We start from the raw sequence: 19,124 nt of genomic DNA, 5'->3' as shown, positions 1-19,124 counted from the left end.
TCCACGACCCTTTGGCTAAAAAAATTTCTCCTCATCTCTGTTTTAAATGGGTACCCTCTAATTCTAAGACTGTGACCTCTCGTCTTGGACTTACCCACCAAGGGATACAGCCTTTCCACATCTACTCTGTCCAACCCTTTCAACATTCAAAATGTTTCTATGAGATCCCCTCTCATTCTTCTATACTCTAATGAAAATGAGAAAGCAGGGAATTATAGACCAGTTAGCCTGACGTCAGTGGTGGGAAAGATGCTGGAGTCAATTATAAAAGAGGAAATTACGACACATTTGGACAGCAGTAGAAGGATCAGTCCGAGTCAGCATGGATTTATGAAGGGAAAATCATGCTTGACTAATCTTCTGGAGTTTTTTTAAATCTTCACTCTTTTACTCTTCATATATTTAAAAAAACTCAGTGTCTTTTTTATGTTAATTGCCAATTTCCTTTCATAATTCATCTTTTCTTTCCTAATGACTTTCTTAGTTTCCCTCTGTAAATTTTTAAAATTCGTCCAGTCCTCAGTTTTCCCACTAATTTTTGCTTCCTTGTACGCTGCCTCTTTTGCTTTTATTTTAGCCTTAACTTCTCTCGTTAGCCACATTTGTGTCATTTTTTCCTTTTATGATTTTCTTTTTTCTTGGAATATTTTTTTCCTGTACTTTCCTTAATTCTTGTAGGAATTTCATCCAATTCTGCTCTACTGTCCCTCCATTTAGCTTACTTTTCCAATCAGCTTGGGCCAGTTCCTCTCTCATACCACTGTAATTTCCTTTGTTCCACTGAAATATTGATACACCTGATATCAGCTTCTCCTTCTCAAATTTGAAACTAAACTCAATCATATTATGATCACTGCTCCCAAGCTGAACTCGATCATATTATGATCACTACTTCCAAGTGAGTTATTGTTTCAGCTGGGATAAGTTTTTGGGGCCCTGGGTAGTGGGGAGTTTGGAGATAAAGGGTAAGTGTTGCATCTCCTGCAATGGGAAGCAGTGGGTGTCCTAGGAGATGGAAAAGTGAATAAAGAATATTAGGAGGAACAGTCGTTTTGGAATGGTGAAAGATGAAAGAACATTTGGTGATGGCAACATATTGCCAGAAACAAAGTTCAAAGTAAATTTATTTCAAAGTACAGACTGTATATTTTAAGATTCATTTTCCTGCTGGCATTGATAGGAAAAATGAAGAATTACAGTAGAAATTTACAAAAGTAAATAAATTCTGACAGCGAGTTATCGGATCAGGTCACATCTGTGAAAAAGATGCATTTTAACATTTGAGGCCAGTGACCTGACATCCAAAATAGAACATAGAACAGTAGAGAATAAACACAAAAAGATTCTGCAGATGCTGGAAATCTTGAGCAACGCACACAAAATGGGGCGTGGTGTGTTGGTGCCCGAATGTATAATGACACTTGAGAGCTGCTCCCAGCACAAGCTTGGGTGTGTTGGTTGTTAACATAAATGACACATTTCACCCTATGTCTCAATGTACACAGGATAAATAAACTTGAATCTTGAATTTCACAATGCTGAAGGAACTCAGCAAGTCAGGCAGCAACTCTGGAGGGGAATAAACAGTCAGCCTTTAGGGGCCAGACCCTTCATCAAGACCAGAAAGGTAGGGGGCAGAAGCCAGATTAAGAAGGCGGGGAAGGGGAGGAGTACAAACTGTCAGGTGATAGGTGAGACCAGGTGAGGGAGAAGGTGAGTGGATGGTTGAGGGGGGGATGAGGTGAAAAGATGGAGGGACAGGTGGAAGAGGTAAAGGGCTGACGAAGGAATCTAATGGGAGAGGACAATGGACCACAGAAGAAAGGGAAGAAGGAGATTAAGGATGCAGGTACAGCAGGCAGTAAAGAAAGCTAATGGCATGCTGGCCATTAACAAAAGGAATTGAGTATAGGAGTAAAGAGGTCCTTCTGCAGCTGTACAGGGCCCTGGTGAGACCTCACCTGGAGTATTGTGTACAGTTTTGGTCTCCAAATTTGAGGAAGGACATTCTTGCTATTGAGGGAGTGCAGCATAGGTTCACAAGGTTAATTCCCGGAATGGCGGGACTGTCATATGTTGAAAGATTGGAGCGACTGGGCTTGTATACACTGGAATTTAGAAGGATGAGAGGGGATCTGATTAAAACATATAAGATTATTAAGGAATTGGACACACTGGAGGCAGGAAGCATGTTCCCGCTGATGGGTGAGTCCAGAACTAGAGGCCACAGTTTAAGAATAAGGGGTAGGCCATTTAGAACAGAGATGCGGAAAAACTTTTTCACCCAGGAAGTGGTGGATATGTGGAATGCTCTGCCCCAGAAGGCAGTGGAGGCCAAGTCTCTGGATGCATTCAAGAGAGAGTTAGATAGAGCTCTTATAGATAGCGGGGTCAAGGGATATGGGGAGTGGGCAGGAAGGGGGTACTGATTGTGTATGATCAGCCATGATCACAGTGAATGGCGGTGCTGGCTAGAAGGGCTGAATGGCCTACTCCTGCACCTACTATCTATTGAGAGGAATCAGAGGGAGGTGATGGGCACGTGAGGAGAAGAGAAGGGGTGAGAGGGTATCCAGAACGAGGAATGGAAAAAGAGGTTGTGGGGGGGGGGGGGGGGTAAGAATTACCGGAAGTTCGAGTAATCGATGTCTATGCAACAGGTTGGAGGCTACCCAGACAGACTGAGGTGTTGCTCCTCCAACCTGAGTGGCCTCATTACGGCAGTAGAGGAGACCATGGATCATCGTATCAGAATGGGGACTGGAAGTCGAATTGTAACAGGTAGTCTCCGGGAGATCTTGCCTTTTGCGGCATACATTGGCAAGGTGCTTGGCAGAGCGGTCTCCTGGTCGGCTTCGGGTCTCAACGATGAGGCAGTGGCACCGGAGAACCGGATACAGCAGATCACCCCGACAGACCCGCGGGTTAGATAGATAGATACTTTATTCATCCCCATGGGGAAATTCAACATTTTTTTCCAATGTCCCATACACTTGTTGTAGCAAAACTAATTACATACAATACTTAACTCAGTAAAAATATGATATGCCTCTAAATCACTCTCTCAAAAAGCATTAATAATAGCTTTTAAAAAGTTCTTAAGTAGTTTACTTAAATACATTAAATACAATCAACCCCGGCACTTTAACATATCTTACTCCTGGCGGTTGAATTGTAAAGCCTAATGGCATTGGGGAGTATTGACCTCTTCATCCTGTCTGAGGAGCATTGCATCGATAGCAACCTGTCGCTGAAACTGCTTCTCTGTCTCTGGATGGTGCTATTTAGAGGATGTTCAGGGTTTTCCATAATTGACCGTAGCCTGCTCAGCTACCGATGTTATACTCTCCAGTACTTTGCCCACGACAGAGCCCGCCTTCCTTACCAGCTTATTAAGACGTGAGGCGTCCCTCTTCTTAAGGTTAAGTGCTGCCTCTCCTGAAAGGAGTGTTTGGAACCCTGAATTGTGGTGAGGGAGGAGCTGTTGAGGCTGGTGTAGCACTTGTCCTGCATGCAGGTTCTTAAGAAGGAAGTCATACATAGTGGGAAGCGCAGAGTATTGGGGAGTGGGAGGGGGAGGGGGAGGGAAAGATGTGCTTAGCAGTGGGACCCCGTCGGAGACGGCGGAAGTAGCAGTGAATTATATTATGGGTACGAAAGCTCGTGGGGTAGTCGGTAAGGACAAGCGGAATCCTATCCCAGTTACGGCGGCGGGACGATAGGTAGAGGGCAGATTTGCGGGAAATGGAGGAGTTGCGGATGAAGGATGCTTCGATGGTGGTAGAAGGGAAACACAGTTCCTTGAAAAAAGAGGACATCTCAGATATCCTAGAATGGAAAGCCTCATCCTGAGAACAGATGCGGCAGAGACGGAGGAACTAAGAGGAGCATATGCACAGGCCCCTTGCACAAGATGCTTCTGCTAACCAAGATGCAAAATGAAGCTAATCTCACTTTCCTGCTCGTAATCTGTATCCCTTCATTCCCCGTTCGCTCATGTGCCTGTGTAATTGCCTCCTAAACGTTCCTGTTTACCCGCTTCCTGCATTTCCACTGGCACCGCGTTCCAGGTACACTCAGTGTAAAACAACTTACCTCATAAGTCTTCTTCAAACTTCACTACAGTCACTTTAAAGCCATGTTCTATAGCATTTGGCATTTCTACCCTGGGAAAAGGACTCCATCTACCTGTATCTCCGAGCATTGTGTCAGCTCACCTCTCAGACCCGAAGCTCCAGAGAAAACCAACTTCCTCCATGAGTGTTTGATGAATTCTGATGAGGGGGTCTCCGAACTGAAACTTTAAATGTTGCTTTCCCTATTGATGCCTGACCTAGTGCTTTCGCCGGCACTTTCTGTTTATTTCAAATTTACAGGGCCGACAGGTTTTTAAAAAAAATTTTAGACTCTATTTTAGCCTTATAATCCTTTTATTGTATTTCACTTTTTCTTCTCCATTTCATGCCTTGCTGTCTTAAATGTTATCTGTTTTATTTAAGTCTGAACATCCGGCACTTGTAGTTTTAACTTTTTTCGGGTATTGTCCCGCCGACGTTTTCACATGCATCTCATTTTGCGAATTGAAGAAGTGACCTGGATGGAATAAGTCCCCTGCACTTTAAGGTTTACTACCGAGGGACAAAACTGCAGATATTTGAGTTTATCCAATTTAACGTTTAACTTCTGTTAACTTGGAGAAACCGCACCGCGGAACTTGCTGCTTTGCAAGCTGATTGGCTCGTCGCGTTCACTTGCCATATAGGGAGGGTGCGCAAACCCTGTTACTCCAACCTGGGAGAGCGTATGATTGATTAGTCAGAAGACCACTCATTAATCAGATTACTATCGGCCCGCCCCCACGTTTGTGCCACGTAGCCAATCTCAGGGCCGGTGGGGGGCGTGCCCGAGGTTCCGAGCGGGGCTTGGCTTTGCGCAGCGGTGCTGTTTTCTTGCGCCTCGGCGTTGCTTGTGCATGGGTGGGAGCTCATAGGGTTGGAGTTTTTGCAGCTATTTTTGTTACGTCTATTTCTTTCGGGATTATTTTAAAGGAAGACATGGTTATCAAGGTCTTTATTGCCACGCAGTCCGGTTCCACGGCGGTAAGTAAGGTTATTTATGCTTCCTCCTCCTTCCTTCATTCACGGTGGAGCGGCGTTTCTTTTTTTATCTAGCGCAGCTGATAACACATACCAGACCGCAGCAGCAATCAGTCAAACACACTCGCTCCCACAGACTGGTCACAGAATTTTCCAGAATTACAACTGCATTTGTGCACTTCAACGTTCCACATTTATGTATATTTTCCGTTCGTGTATATTCTACGGTCAGTTCATAGTTTAATATTTGTTCTAACGCTTGCGAGGTCTCCATTTGGAGTACAATAGAGTGCAAGTTTTGGACTCCGCGGCGTTGTAACTCAGACAGTTAACTAGCTGAACGGTGCAAAACGAATGCTTCTGGTTCGTAGGTCTGTGCTGGTCGACTATTGTACAATGTTCATACAGATGCACGTTTAAGAAAGCGAAACACGTTTAGAATTCACTTTTTTTTTAATCAAAGCTGCTGAGTCCCAGCATTTCGTGTGCGTTGCACTAGAATTCACTGGCCTGGTTTGCAGGGTATCGATATAAACAGGCTTCTGAGTTTTTGTAGACTATGAAGTTTCTATTTTTGAGGAGGTGTAAGTCACATGCAAGGCCAGCAATTATTGCCCTGCTCATTGTTCTTGTGAAGTTGCTAGCGGACTACTGCCTTGCACTGATGTACTTTATCTGGTGTCGCTATTATTCATTCAGTGCTGCTGGGGAGGGGTTTCATGGTTTGAACCCCGGTGATGAAGTAATCAGTGTTCACATCTGCACACAGCTTCTCCAGCAGACATTTGAACCCTTGTAAGAAAATCTGGTGTATCAGTCAATGTTGTGCTGGAGTAAGGACTTGTTTATGCTCAGCCATTAATGTGGTATAGCGTCACATGGACGTTCACGTCAAAAAGTGACATCAACTCACAAAAAGAGATAAAGGGACAGGTAAAGAAAGCATAGTCAATAATGTTTTTTTTAAAAAGTACCCACCAGGGGTGCCCAACCTGGAGTCCGCAGTAACCTCTGTTAATTGTAAGGCTCCGTGGCATAAAGAAGGCTAGGAACCCTTGCCTTCAACAGATGTGAGGAGAGAAATTTCAGAGCTTCAACGCTAGACAGTTGACAACATAGTTCCTTTTAGCAGCAGGAGGGAATGGATAGGAGAGTAATTGAGGAATGCAGGGGGTCTGAGAGTTTCCCAGGTTAGAGGTGATGGAGTGAGATTATTAAAACGACGATGTGATTTTTTAAAAAACTTTGAAGGACTGTTGCACAGGAAGTGTGAGAGCTTGAGTTGAACAGACTTGGTAGAGAGCTCGTTTAAGGAAGCTGTAGCTCTAAAGAAAGGAGGGCTATTTTAGCACATTTTTATTTATTTTTGCAAGCTGTTGCAACCAAGTAAGTATTTTAAGTGCAGTCCCTGTTGTAATGAGTTCAGAGTTTGAAGATAGTGCTGGTACGATTGGTTTGGAAACCGTTAGCTTACTTAAATCAACGTCTCCAAGCCATGATAGGAATCCGAAGTACAAATCCCATCAACTAAACTGGATTTTGCACAAGAAGGGGAGATTATTGACTTGAAGGTTGTTACTGTGTTGAGAAATTGATGCAACTCTCAGAATTTGCATCATTTAACCTGATTATATCTTGGAGGAAAGGGAATAGCAAAACTGCAAGTTTTAATTTTCTTTTGCAGTCCAGCTGCTAAACGCATTTAAATCTAAATCTAACAATATAAATGTTAATGAAAATGTTATTGATAATTTATTTTTTCCTCCACGTGCTCTGATATTTTACTAATAGCACCATTGATAATATGTGTCCATGCAGAACATACCACCACACAATCGGGAGCCATGCCTGCTGCAGGTTCCTGGTTTAACTCTAAAATTGACCTATCAAAACTGCCAAGTCATCTTGGATGGGTTACTCTAGAATTGTCTTTGTTATGAAGCATTATTGCTGATCCAGTCCTGATGAAGGGTCTCAACCTAGACCATTGTAAATTTCTCTACATAGATTTTGCCTGACCTGCTGAGTTCCTCCAGTATTTTGTCTATGTTGCTGATGTCTAATTTCTACAGATTGAGATTTATTTAGGTACTAGGCAACATGTTCTTACATTTATCTTGGTTTTCATTTCAACACTCCTTGGGTAAATACAGCTTGATTAAATGTTGCAGTGGTTTGTAAGATAGTTCACCAATAGGTTAGAACCTGTTGGCTACTTTGCTCACAGTATCATAGTCAAGAATAATTTTTGTTAAAAAGAAGTAAAACTATTTCTTAAAATGAGTTGTGGTAAAAACAAAATGAAACTTAAGTCTAATTATTTGCTAGTAAATTTTCTGTTTATGATACTTGGTCATGGTTTAATTTTCAATTCTGTTAAAGATTTTACTACAAATAGGTTTCTGGTTTTTTTTTCCTCCATCGATTGGTTAAAAGCAGCTAATTTGTATAGACCAGAATGTTCAATTCATTACTGACCCTGTTTTGGGAGGTAGATTTAGTTCCACTATTGACCTTGGCATTCAAAGCTAAGGAGTGAGGGGGAGAAACTGGCTAGATTCCTGTTTAGTGGCCTGAGTTGAAAGGTACCCATACGTATGTGGAGTAAAAATGGGAATGGGTTTGACTGTGCAAGGTAACATACTGAAACCTTGCTAAATTAAATTGGTTGATACTGAGGAAGAGTGAAAAAATGTTTTGCCTGCCATCCATACAGATCACTTCATTTTTACAGTAAAAGGTAAAACATATTAAGTGCAGAGTAATACATTACAGTTTTGGGAAAAGTGCAGGTGGATAAAAAGATGCATGGTCACATTGAGGTAGATTGTGAGGTCAAGAGTGCATCTTATTTAGGGGTTCCCAACTTTATTTATGCCATGGACCAAAATCATTATGCAAGTTCCCAGTTCGGGAACCCTTGATCTCAATGTAGTAGGGCACCTTTCAGTAGTCTTTTAACAGCACGATAGCTGTCCTTGACCTGGTTGTATGTGGTATAAGGCTGTTGTATCTTCTGCCTTATGGGACAGGGGAGAAAAGAGAATGTCTGAGGTGGGTGGAGTTACTGATTATGCTGCCTACTTTACTGAGGCAACAGGAAGTGTACAAAGAGTCCATGGTGGGTTTTTGGTTTCCTGAGCTGTATCCACAACTTTGCAATTTCTTGTGGTCTTGGACAGAACAGTTATCATACCAGACTTTTATGCCACTGAGTTCTATGGCCCATCAATTAAAAATTGATGCGAGTTAATATAATGTGTCGAATTCCTTTAGCTTTCTGAAGGTACTGGTGTACTTTCATGGCTGGTTGGATTGTGACAGGCAGTTGTCAATGTTTACATCTAGGAACTTGATGCTTTCAGCCCTCTCAACTGAGGCACTGTCAAACACCCCACTTCGTGAAGTCAGTGAACTGCTCTTTTGTTTTTTGACACTGAAAGCAAGGTTGTTGTCATGATGCCATGCACTAGGCTCACCACCTCCTTCCTGTGCTCTGACTCATTGCTCATCGTTATTTGAGATTTGGCCCTCTGTTCTCATCTGCAAACTTGTAGATGGTGTTAAAGCTGAATGTTGTCTGCTGTTGGTGCTGCTCCTGGGCTGTTTAACAAAATATAATTGATTTGGGGTAATGAATTACATGAGAGTGTTAAAGCAGTGTGCCTAAGTCATTAGCAGACTATAATCAATAAGAATAGGCCTCAGCACCTTTGCCATGATTACTGATGCTCCTCAGCCCTCTCTGTACTGTACTTCCTCTGCACTGATGACTGCATGGCCCGATTCTGATCTAATTCCATCTGCAAGGTTTGCAGATGATACCACTGTTGGTCTCATCTCAAATATCGATGAGTTGGAATACATGAAGGAGCTGAAGAGTTTAGTGTTATGACAGCAGCCTTTCCCTCAATGTCAACAAAGCAAAAGCTGGGGAATGATTTCTGAAAGGGTACTAATGCACACGCTCCTGTTTACATATCGATGTTGAGGTTGAGAACATCAAATTCCGAGATGTGAAACTCACCCATAGCCTGTCCTCATCCAACTGTGCTGATGCCATGGCCAAGGAAGCTCACCAATGCCTCTACTTCCTCAGAAATTAAAGAAATTTGGCACGTCCCTATTGACCAGTGGTTCCCAACCTTTTTTATGCCATGGGCCAAGAGCATGGGGTCTGTGGACCCCAAGTTGGGAAACCCTGGTATTGACCCTAACTAGTTTTTATTGATGCACTATAGGAAGCATTCTATCTGGATGCATAATGGCTTGGTATGGCAACTGCTCTGCAGTTGATTGCATGGAATTGTGGAGAATTGTAGACAGCTCAGCACATCACAGGAACCAACCTCTCCTCTTTAAACTCTTGCTGCCAGCATAATCAAAGACCCCAATCACCCCAGACATCCTCTCGTCTCACATCAGGCTGAAAATACAAAAGCCTGAAAGCACGTACCACTGGTTCAAGTCCAGCTACTAACCCACTGTTATCTGATTATTGGAACAGACTTCTTGTGTGATAGGATAGACTTCTGGCTCCACATGTACCTTGTTATGACCTTGCACTGTATTGTTTACGTGCACTCCACTTTCCCGGTAGCTTTTACACTTCATGCTGCATTGTTATTGTTTTCCCTTATTCTAGCTCAATGCACTCTTTAATGATTTGGTCTGTATAAACAGTTTTCGAGACAAGCTTTTCACCCTATCTTGGTACACCTAACAGTAATAACCAATACCAGTATAGCAAATGATTCTTTTGTAATAATCACCTTATCAAGGAAATATACAGCAGAGAAACGAGCCCTCCAGACTATATGTCTATGCTGACCATAAAGGTAGCCATCTTTGCAATCTTTTCACCCCCCCCTCCCCACTAGCTCCTCCACTCCAAAAAGCCAAACCAAGTCTTGCATCATAATAGAAAAATTCCATCCCAGGTTACAAGCTGGTGAATCTCCTCTGCACCTTCTCAAGTGTGATCATATCTTTCCTGTAGTGTGGGCACCAGTATTTTACATGATATTCCAGCTGTGACCTAACCAATGTCTTTGGAACATAAAGTCCTTAATGAAGTCTTGCACCTACTGTCTTCAGCACTTTATCACTAGTGTTTTTAGTACTTTTTGGATGTGTACACCAAGATCACTCTCTTCCTGGGGTTCCCAACCCTTTTATGCCATGGACCCTGATCATTAACTGAGGGGGTCTGTGGATCCCAGGTTGGAAATCCCTTCGTTATTCTGCTATACTCCCTAGGACCCTGCCATTCATTTCTGATCTATCTTGTTAGTTTTCCCAACTACAACAGGAGAATCCCAACTGCCTTTCCTCTGTCTGTTCTCTTAATTAATCTATAACATTCTGCAACAGAGGGCTATCTTCAAATGTCCACGCCACCAATGTTTGTGGTATTGGTATTAATAATCATATGTCCTACAATTGTGTCCAAATCGGTTACATGTGTAACAAACAGTAAGGGTCTCTGGTTTAATTCCTGGGGTGCACACTGGTCACAGGATTCAGTCACAAAAGCAAACCCCTACTGTCTGACTCCTGTTACTTTGGAAGGGTCAGGGCTGGCTGTGATTATTTTTAAACCAAGAAGGAATTTGAAATCCGTATGTTGGAAACGAGGGATTCATAAACCATATCAAGAACAGCAGTAATGAGAATGTGCAAATTTAATGTAGCCTGTAGAGCTTTCTATCAGTTGAACATCTTGTAAAGAATAATGAGGCCAGTTAGTATATTGAATTCAATCTTTAAATGATAAAGGCACAAGCTGCGTTTAGTGTGGTAGTGGACGAGAGGAAGGATGGTAAAAGTGCTGTGGTAGAAAATGCTTTAGGTAGCAAATATGGATCAAACTAACGGGGATTTCTGGACTGCCTGATCTGGGTTCATTTTTACCAACAAAGCTGCTGGAACTGATGACGGTTAGAGCTTTATTATTCAGTCAAAACAGAGCAGACTTACTGGAGTAAGTGAAGGAAGAAAGGTAAATGCTGACGTAATAAGGGATGGAAAACCAAGCCCTAAGTAGGCACACATTGTGTAAATCAAGCCCTCTTAGAATGAACTATATTCACAAAGAAATGAAAACAAGCTAAGTGTGGTTTCATGTTGGTGGAAGACAAATTAGTGAAGGATTTTAGTTGCATTCATGGTTCAGAATTTTTGGTTTAGCATGATTGATTCATCTAGACTGTTCCTGTGGAACACTGAGGGAGTGCAGTGTATTGGACTGATTGTCCCCAATATCTCAGATATATTTGCTGGACTATTTCCTTTGGTGAACCGGGTAGAACTTTAAGGATGAATTGCCATTTTCAATTCACAATGATATTGTGTAAATAATTATTTTAACCATTGTATCTTGGATAAGCTGCAAGCCAAATGTTTCCCTTTTAAGGTAGATATTAAAATCCTCTAACAAAAAATGGTGAGTGATCAGAGCAAGTGGGGAGTGTTCTGTCTTATCTGTTGAACTTTTGCATAAATTTGTGTGCTTGATGCCTGAAGAGAATAATAATGCAAATTTTGATATGTGTGTTAGTTAAGGGTAATGCACCAGCAATCTATTTTCGTTGAGTTGACCTTTATGTTCCAATCTTTTCCAATGGAGCATTCTGACCTCAGCAATATTACATATTACATTCTCATTTTTCTCCCTTCATTGATTTTAAAGATTGAATCCTTTGCATCCTTATGATCCTCCCTATCTCCATTATTTTCAAACTAATCAATCTAAAATGTTGTGACTGGGATTTAAATGCTGCATTCTCATTGATATTGTTCATGTGAAGCTCCATAAATTTATATCTGCGGCCTTCTGATTTGAGTTGCTCTGCAAATCTTATCATAGTCTTGGCCACTCTTTATTCAAGTGATGAATGCCTTCACGTAGTCTCTCAAAGCATTTAAGCCTGAGTCATTGTATAATATGAGAAGGTTATTAGTTTCCAAATAAAGAAAATGCAGTACTATTCATAATATTTATTCTGAGAGGTTGGTTGAAAATGTTACTAAAGAATCGGCAAATTGGCCAAGTTAACTACCCAGGCTAACTGCCAGTCATTAATTTTCCTCTGGTCGATGAACAGGATGATTTAAAATAGATAAGAGTAACTCATCAGTCCAAAGAAGTCTTGGCTAAGAGTGCTATTTATTGATAAATCTTCAAGCTAGTTTCACCAGAGATCTTCTTTAAATATCAGTCTGTATTTTGTGATTGGTTGTGGAAAATCAGATCTGTTTACACAAGTGTCAAAACGATGAACCTGAAGTTGACTCTGCACGAAAACTTTGACTACATTTTCCATTTCACAACAGAAACATTAAACATGAAGTGAACGGTTGTTTCTCAGATTTCTGTTCCATTCTCTTGCACTAGAAATGAAGCTCCTGCTTTTGGAAGGTTCTGGAATCCAGCCTCAGAACCTCAGCGTTTTATGTATACTTTCACCTGATAACACTTTTGGTGAGGTCCATTGTCCGTGGTAAAAACTGGTTGATTTGTCTAATGATTGGTTCTTGACGCTGCGATAACATTGAAAGTCTAAGCAGAGCCACCTGAAAAAGAACTGAACAATATTGGTGCCATTTTACTAGAATAATGATTTGGATAAGTAGCAGGGTGGAGATATGTCTCTACCAAAGGAGGTGTTAGGCACTCCTTCCCTCTGCTAGCCTGCAGGTCACCCTTGGGTAAGGTGCACCATCTGCTAGGACCCCCCCCCCCCACTAACCAGGGTCATGTGAAATCATGGGAGCCGCTGGTGGTTGGTCGTATGAGCAGCTGATGCAGATCATAAGTCCTAGTTATGCGACCACTGACACTAGGGAGACAATCTCTGAAATATATTGATATTGGCTGGGGTCACCCGTCATGTAAAGACACTGCCCAGAAGAAGGTAATAGCAAGCCATTTCTGTAGGAAAAAAATTGCCAAGACCAATCATGATCAAATGACCATGGTCACCCACATCATGCAACATGGCACATAATGAACAAATGATGCAATGCAAGGATTCCATTGTATCTCAGTTATGACACTCGTGTGAGCAGAGTGTACAGCAGTGGGCACAGCACTGAAGGGTCAACTGTTGACTGTTTTCTCTTTTCCAAAGAAGCTGCCTGGCCTGCTGAGTTCCTCCAACATTTTTGTCCGTGTTGCTTTGAATTTCCAGCATCTGCAGATTTTCTTATGCTTGTGAAAAATGGCAGATGGAATTTATTGCAGCCAAGTGTGAGGTGTTGCACTTTGGCAGGACCAACCCGGGTAGGTCTTACACAGCGAACGGTAGGACACTGAGGAGTGTGGTAGAACAAAGGGATCTGGGAATATGGGTCCATAATTCGTTGGAAGTAGTGCCGCAGGGAGATAAGGTTGTAAAGAAAGCTTCTGGCGCATTGGCCTTCATAAAGCAAAGTAGATGGGATGTTACGTTGAAGTTGTAAAAGACATTGGTGAGGCCTAATTTGGAGGATTGTGTGCAGTTTTGGTCACCTACCTACAGGAAAGATGTAAATAAGGTTGAAAGAGTACAGAGAAAATTAACAAGGATGTTGCTGGGTCGGGAGGTCCTGAGTTATAAGGTAAGATTAAATAGGTTAGGACTTTATTCCTTGGAATGTAGAAGATTGAAAGGAGATTTGATAGAGGAATACAAATTGAGGGGTATAAATAGGGTAGATTTAAGCAGGCTGTTTTTACTCGGGTTTGGTGAGATGACAACCAGAGGACATGGATTAAGGGTGAAAGGGGAACATGAGGGGAATCTTCTTTGCGTAGAAGGTCATGAAAGTGTGGAATGAGTAGCCAATGCAAATTTGATTTCCACATTTAAGAAAGTTTGGACAGGTACATGGATGGTAGGAGTATAGAGGGCTATGGTCCCGGTGTAGGTCATTGAAAGTAGGCAGTTTAAATGGCTTAGCACAGACCAGTTGTGCTGAAGGGCCTGTTTTTGTGCTGTGATCTCCTATGACTCTTATTTTGAAATGCTTCTCAAATTGAAGTACTATACATTTTACTCAAGTGAAGTATGCTCTTAATGTATGTCAGACGCATTAACATCCTGATGTTAAAACCATACTTCCTTGAAATGTGTTCTTTACTATTTAAAATACCTCAGGCTGGAGATTGTTTAAACTCTGGTGTTGAAACCAGGAATAATCATGCTGTCGGCCTAGTACACAGTAAATGTTTAGTAATATATTGGCATAATTCTCTGGCAGACAAGGTGAAAGGGAATCTCAAGTGCTTCTATTGTTATACTTAGAGCAAAAGGATAGCAAAGGACAAAATTTGTCCTCTTGAAGATCAGTGTCATCTAGGCATGAAGCCAAAAGAGATGGGTGAGATCTTAAATGAATATTTTAGATCCTTATTGAAGGCAGTTCATTATCTGCACTAGGTGTCTGTGCTAATTTTGTTTTATAGTCAATCAAAAGAACACAAACATTGCATGAATTCCTCTATCAATGAATATTAGGAACTAATACAAAGTTCTATAGTAAAATAGTAGCATTGCTAGTGTTCTAATTTGTGATGTATTTCATTTACATCCGTAATGGTTCCTAACCTGGGATCCATGGACCTCTTGCTTGATGGTATTGATCTGTGGCATAAAAAGTGTTGGGAATCCCTGATTTAGTGGAGGAAGCTCGAGGGTGGTAGTAGTTGTCTCTGATTGGAGTTCTGTGAGTGTTGTGCCACAGGGATTGGTGCTGGATCCGTTGTTTAAGATCTATATTAATGATGTAGATAATATGGTAAACTGGAATTTGCAGATTACACCAAGGTTGGGGATGTGATAGGGAGGAAGGCCATCAAAGCTTGCAAAGTGATCTGGACCAGCTGGGGAAAATGGGCTGAGAAATGTCAGCTGGAATTTAATGCAGACAAATGTGAGGACAAACCAGTGGTGTGTGGTAGAACAAGGGGACCTAGGAGTACAGATCCATAATTCCTTAAACGATGTTACAAATAGATCATAAAGATAACTTTTGGCAGATTGGTCTTTAAAAATCAGAGTATTAAGTAGAGAAGTAGCAGTTTTGTGTTAATGTTGGTGAAGCAGAATTTGGATCATAGGGTGTAGTTCTAGTCTCCTTCAATTCAGGAGAGATGTTAATAAACTTAAAAGAGAACAATCAAAGTTACATAGATGTTGCCAGAACTTGAAGACCTGAGCTGCAGGGAAAGGTTAAATAGGTTAGGACTTTATTCCCTGGAGTGCAACAGAATGGGGAGATATCTTAAGAGGTATGCAAAATGATAAGAGGTGGGAATAGGGCGACTGCATGTAGGCTTTTCCCTTCAGGTTGGCTGAGACTAGAAATAGAGGTCATAAGGGTTAATGGTGAAATATTTAAGCGCAATCTGAAGGGGAACTTTTTCAGTCAGCATGTGGTACGAGTGCAGAACAAGATTCCGGCACATGTACAAACGTTTGTATACAGGTTCAATTGCAATGTTATAGACGGGTTAGATGGGTACATGAATGGGAGGGATATTGTTCAGTTGTAGGTCAATGGGACTAGGCAGAATAAAGTCAGCAGGAGCTAGATGGGTTGAAGGGCCTGTTTCTTTGTTGTAGTGCTCTATAGGCATGGCGAGCATTATTACAGCCAGCAGGAAAGCTGAGGATCAAGGTACTAAAACTGAGAATCAAAACTTACAGTTGACAAAAATTAAAATGAGAATGGAAAATACCAAAAACGCTCAGGAAATGAGACAAAATCTATTGACAGAGGGGAGCCATCCATCTTCAGAATTGGTTCTGGTGACAGATAATTGACCTGAAATGTTAATTATATTTATTTCTGTATAGATACAGCCTCACCTACGTATTTCTAATTTTTTTTCTGTATTTATAACTGAGTTACCAATGTTTACTCCAGTAATGGGCATAACAATATATGGAAGTATTAAGTACAAAGTTGTGTGGTGATGGTTTCTACAGCAAGGGCGGAGAACTAACTCTCAACTTAATAGCCTGATTAGAGTAGTTAGCTGGTTGTGTGAAAGCTGTTATGTTCACCAGTTTATTTGGCTGGAGTCATTGAAGGAAGGATTTTGCAGTTAACTTGTCTGGAACTTTTCCACTTTGTAATTGAATTTAACAGCTTTGTCTTTGTTCTTAGTGGCTTTATTCTGATGAATAACAGAACAATATAATTTGGCATTGGGTAAGACTGTAGAGTGTGGAAATATTGCTGAGTTTATATTACCAATCAATTCACTTTCTCATAGACATAAGTTCTTAGCCTCCTCTCCAGATGGCCTCGTTTATTCCATGATAAATGGTGTCATCAGTATCCAGATCTTCTGTAATAATATTAAAGTGTTAGAATACAGGTACAGGCATTTTAGCCCACCCTGTCTATGCTGAACATAACGATACTGGAATCAGATTTAATATCACAGGCATATGTTGTGAAATTAGTAGTGTAAAAATAGGAAAAAATAGTGAGGTAGTGTCCATGGGTTCAGTGTCCATTCAGAAATCAACTGGCAGAAAGGAAGAGGCTTCTGTACCTCTTTCCTGATGGTAACAATGAGAAGAGGGCATGTCCTGGGTGATGGGTGTCCTTAATGATGGATCCTGCCATTTTTTTAGGCATCGTTCCTTGAAGGTGTGCTGGATACTACAGAGGCTAGAGCTCCTGATGAAGCTGACTGAATTTACAACTTTCTGCATCTTGCTTTGATCCTGTGCCGTGCCCGTCCCAAACCAGATGGTGATGCAGCCAGACAGAATGCTCTTCATGATGCATCTGTAGAAATTTGAACGTGTCTCTTTTGTGACATACCAAATCTCCTCAAAAGCCTAATGAAATATAGGTACTGTTGTGCTTATTTTTGTAACTGCATCAATAGGCTGGCTTCAGGATGTGTTCTCTGAGATAGAGAATGTGTGTGTGTGTCCTCATCTCAACCTTTCTGAAGTCCACAGTCAATTCTTTGGTCTTGGTGCAAGGTTGTTACTGTGACACCACTCAACCAGCTGATCTAGCTTGCTCCTGCACGCCTTTTCATCACCATCTGAAATTCTGCCAACAATAGTTGTATTGTCAGCAAACTGATACACATCTAATTTCATCTACCTGTACGTGGACAATATTCCCCCTACTTTCTGCCTGATCATGACTGCCTAGGTGCCTTTGCAACATTGCTATCATATTGTGCATCTACTTGCTTTGCATTCCAAACGCAATAAAAACTTGCCTTGCAAATCTCTGCTAGACCTCCCTCTCCCCCCTCCCCCAGCCTCTAGTATTGGAAGTTTCCACCCTGTGGGGAGGGGGTGGGGAGAAAGAAAACTGACTGTTTTCCTGGATCATCTTTGGGGCAATGTAGTTTATCTGACATCTTCCAATAACTAATACATTCTAATCCAGGTAACATTGTGGTGAACGTTTTCTGTGCTCCCTCCAAAGCCTGAGCATCATTCTGATAGTCTGGTGATCAGAACTGCACATACTGCTGCAAATGTGGCCCATCCCAGTTTCACGCAGCGACTTAACTTCTCAAATTTTGTATTTGTGTTGGAATGATTTATGAAAAGTATAGACATGGACAAGTGGAGTGCAGTAGTTGACGCTAAGTGTAGTAGGGTGGGGAGTGGAAGCACTTCAGCTTTTCAGATATTGCTTGAAGCAAGCATTTGTCAGTCTGTGTATAAATGACATCACTTTTTGTTTTGGCTATTGCAGTCACGCATTTTAGTGACAAGTTTCTTAATTGTGCTGGTAAGTTATATTATATCCCGATCCCTTTACCTTTCCCACCCATCTGACTTGACCTATCACCTGACTAGTTCTCCTTCGCCCTCTTTCTCTGCCCCCCCCCCCCCCACATAATTTGTAATCTGGCATCTTTCCATTTCCTTTCCAGTCCTGAACTAGTGTCTTGACTGGAAACGTTGACAGTTTACTCATTTCCACAGATGATGCCTGACCTGAGTTCCTCCAGCATTTTGTGTGTGTTGCTTTGTAAGTTATATCTTGGACTCTTGAATTACTCCATCAGCGTTAAGGCACACAACTATTGCATTAGTTTAATTTTCCTTGCAGTCTTTGCAGCTTTGGTCCGAGTGTTGACCTTTGTCACTAGATTTCCAGAATAGTGTAGTGTTGCTTTTTCCTTCTGTTTTAAAAACTGGCAGGAACATGCAATAAATTTTTTGTAAAGTTTTCATCACTACATTCCCAGTAATGTATGATAATACACAATTTTAACTTCATTCTCACATCCTCGCTGCTCCTTGTAAAGCATTTGTACTTTTTTCCCATGTTAGTATGGGTTTCCTTCAGGTGTTCTGGTTTCCGCCCACAGTCCAAAGACCTACTTGTTGGTAGGTTAATTGATCATTGTAAATTGTCCCGTGATTAGGCTAGGGTTAAATCGGGGGATTGCTGGGCGGCCTGGCTCAAAGGGCTGGAAGGGCCTAATCCGCGCTGTATCTCATTAAGTAAGTTTTTTGGATGCCATATATTGTATTTTCAAACTTGCAATTCCTTCAGTTTACTGTAAGATTGGTTATAGCTTGAATATTAACATTTAATGGGGTAGCACAAGTCCCTTTTGAGGGCGTGAGATTAATTGGAAGTGGAAAAATCAAGGGTATACAGATGGTCTGAGACAAGAGGAAGTTTGTGTGTAGCATGCACCTTTCTGGTCTGGTTGGCATGCTTTTGTGCTGCACTTAGGCTGCTCAAGTACTTGGACCTTGGTAATGGACCCCAACATAGCAGGATTTAAAAATACTAGAAATAAGATGCTGTCCTTCATTTCATGTGCAGAGTGTGAAACTAGTTAGTGTTTTATGATTCCTGTGCTTGTAGGCGTTCTTTTGGAAATATACTGTTCGTGCTCTCTGGACATTCATTCTGCTTCGCCTTCAGTCACAAAATACTCCTGCATGATAAGCAGGCCATCATTTTGTCATAATCTGATGCCTTGAATTTCTTACACCAAATACACTGATGCTACTGCTGGATCTTATAATTCAGTGC

At 41.5% G+C, this 19,124-nt stretch overlaps 2 protein-coding genes across 24 annotated transcripts in view; one reads left to right on the top strand and one right to left on the bottom strand.

Annotated features, from left to right (window-relative positions):
- The window catches only part of LOC140727273 (lebercilin-like protein), a 62,784-nt gene extending 58,545 nt beyond the window's left edge, over positions 1-4,239 (bottom strand). The window contains exon 1 of the mRNA XM_073044532.1: positions 4,218-4,239. The gene's annotated coding sequence lies outside the window, so the exon portion shown is untranslated. The remainder of the gene's footprint in view (positions 1-4,217) is intronic.
- Positions 4,240-4,906: 667 nt separating this feature from the next.
- Positions 4,907-19,124, top strand: part of LOC140727524 (adapter SH3BGRL-like) — a 40,723-nt gene continuing 26,505 nt past the window's right edge. For 11 of the 23 annotated variants that reach the window (XM_073044949.1, XM_073044940.1, XM_073044943.1 and 8 more), the window contains exon 1: positions 4,908-5,099. In XM_073044949.1, the coding sequence (XP_072901050.1) occupies positions 5,055-5,099 (45 nt within the window). In that variant the 5' untranslated portion in view covers positions 4,908-5,054. Of the gene's footprint in view, positions 5,100-19,124 lie in introns of all 23 variants that reach the window. The other 12 variants (XM_073044933.1, XM_073044935.1, XM_073044936.1 and 9 more) reach the window with 3 other exon arrangements.

Source organism: Hemitrygon akajei, chromosome 5, assembly GCF_048418815.1.
Source record: "Hemitrygon akajei chromosome 5, sHemAka1.3, whole genome shotgun sequence".
Classification (NCBI taxonomy): Eukaryota; Metazoa; Chordata; class Chondrichthyes; order Myliobatiformes; family Dasyatidae; genus Hemitrygon; species Hemitrygon akajei.
Note: the sequence above shows the minus strand (reverse complement) of the source record. Positions and strands in the feature narration are given on the sequence as shown.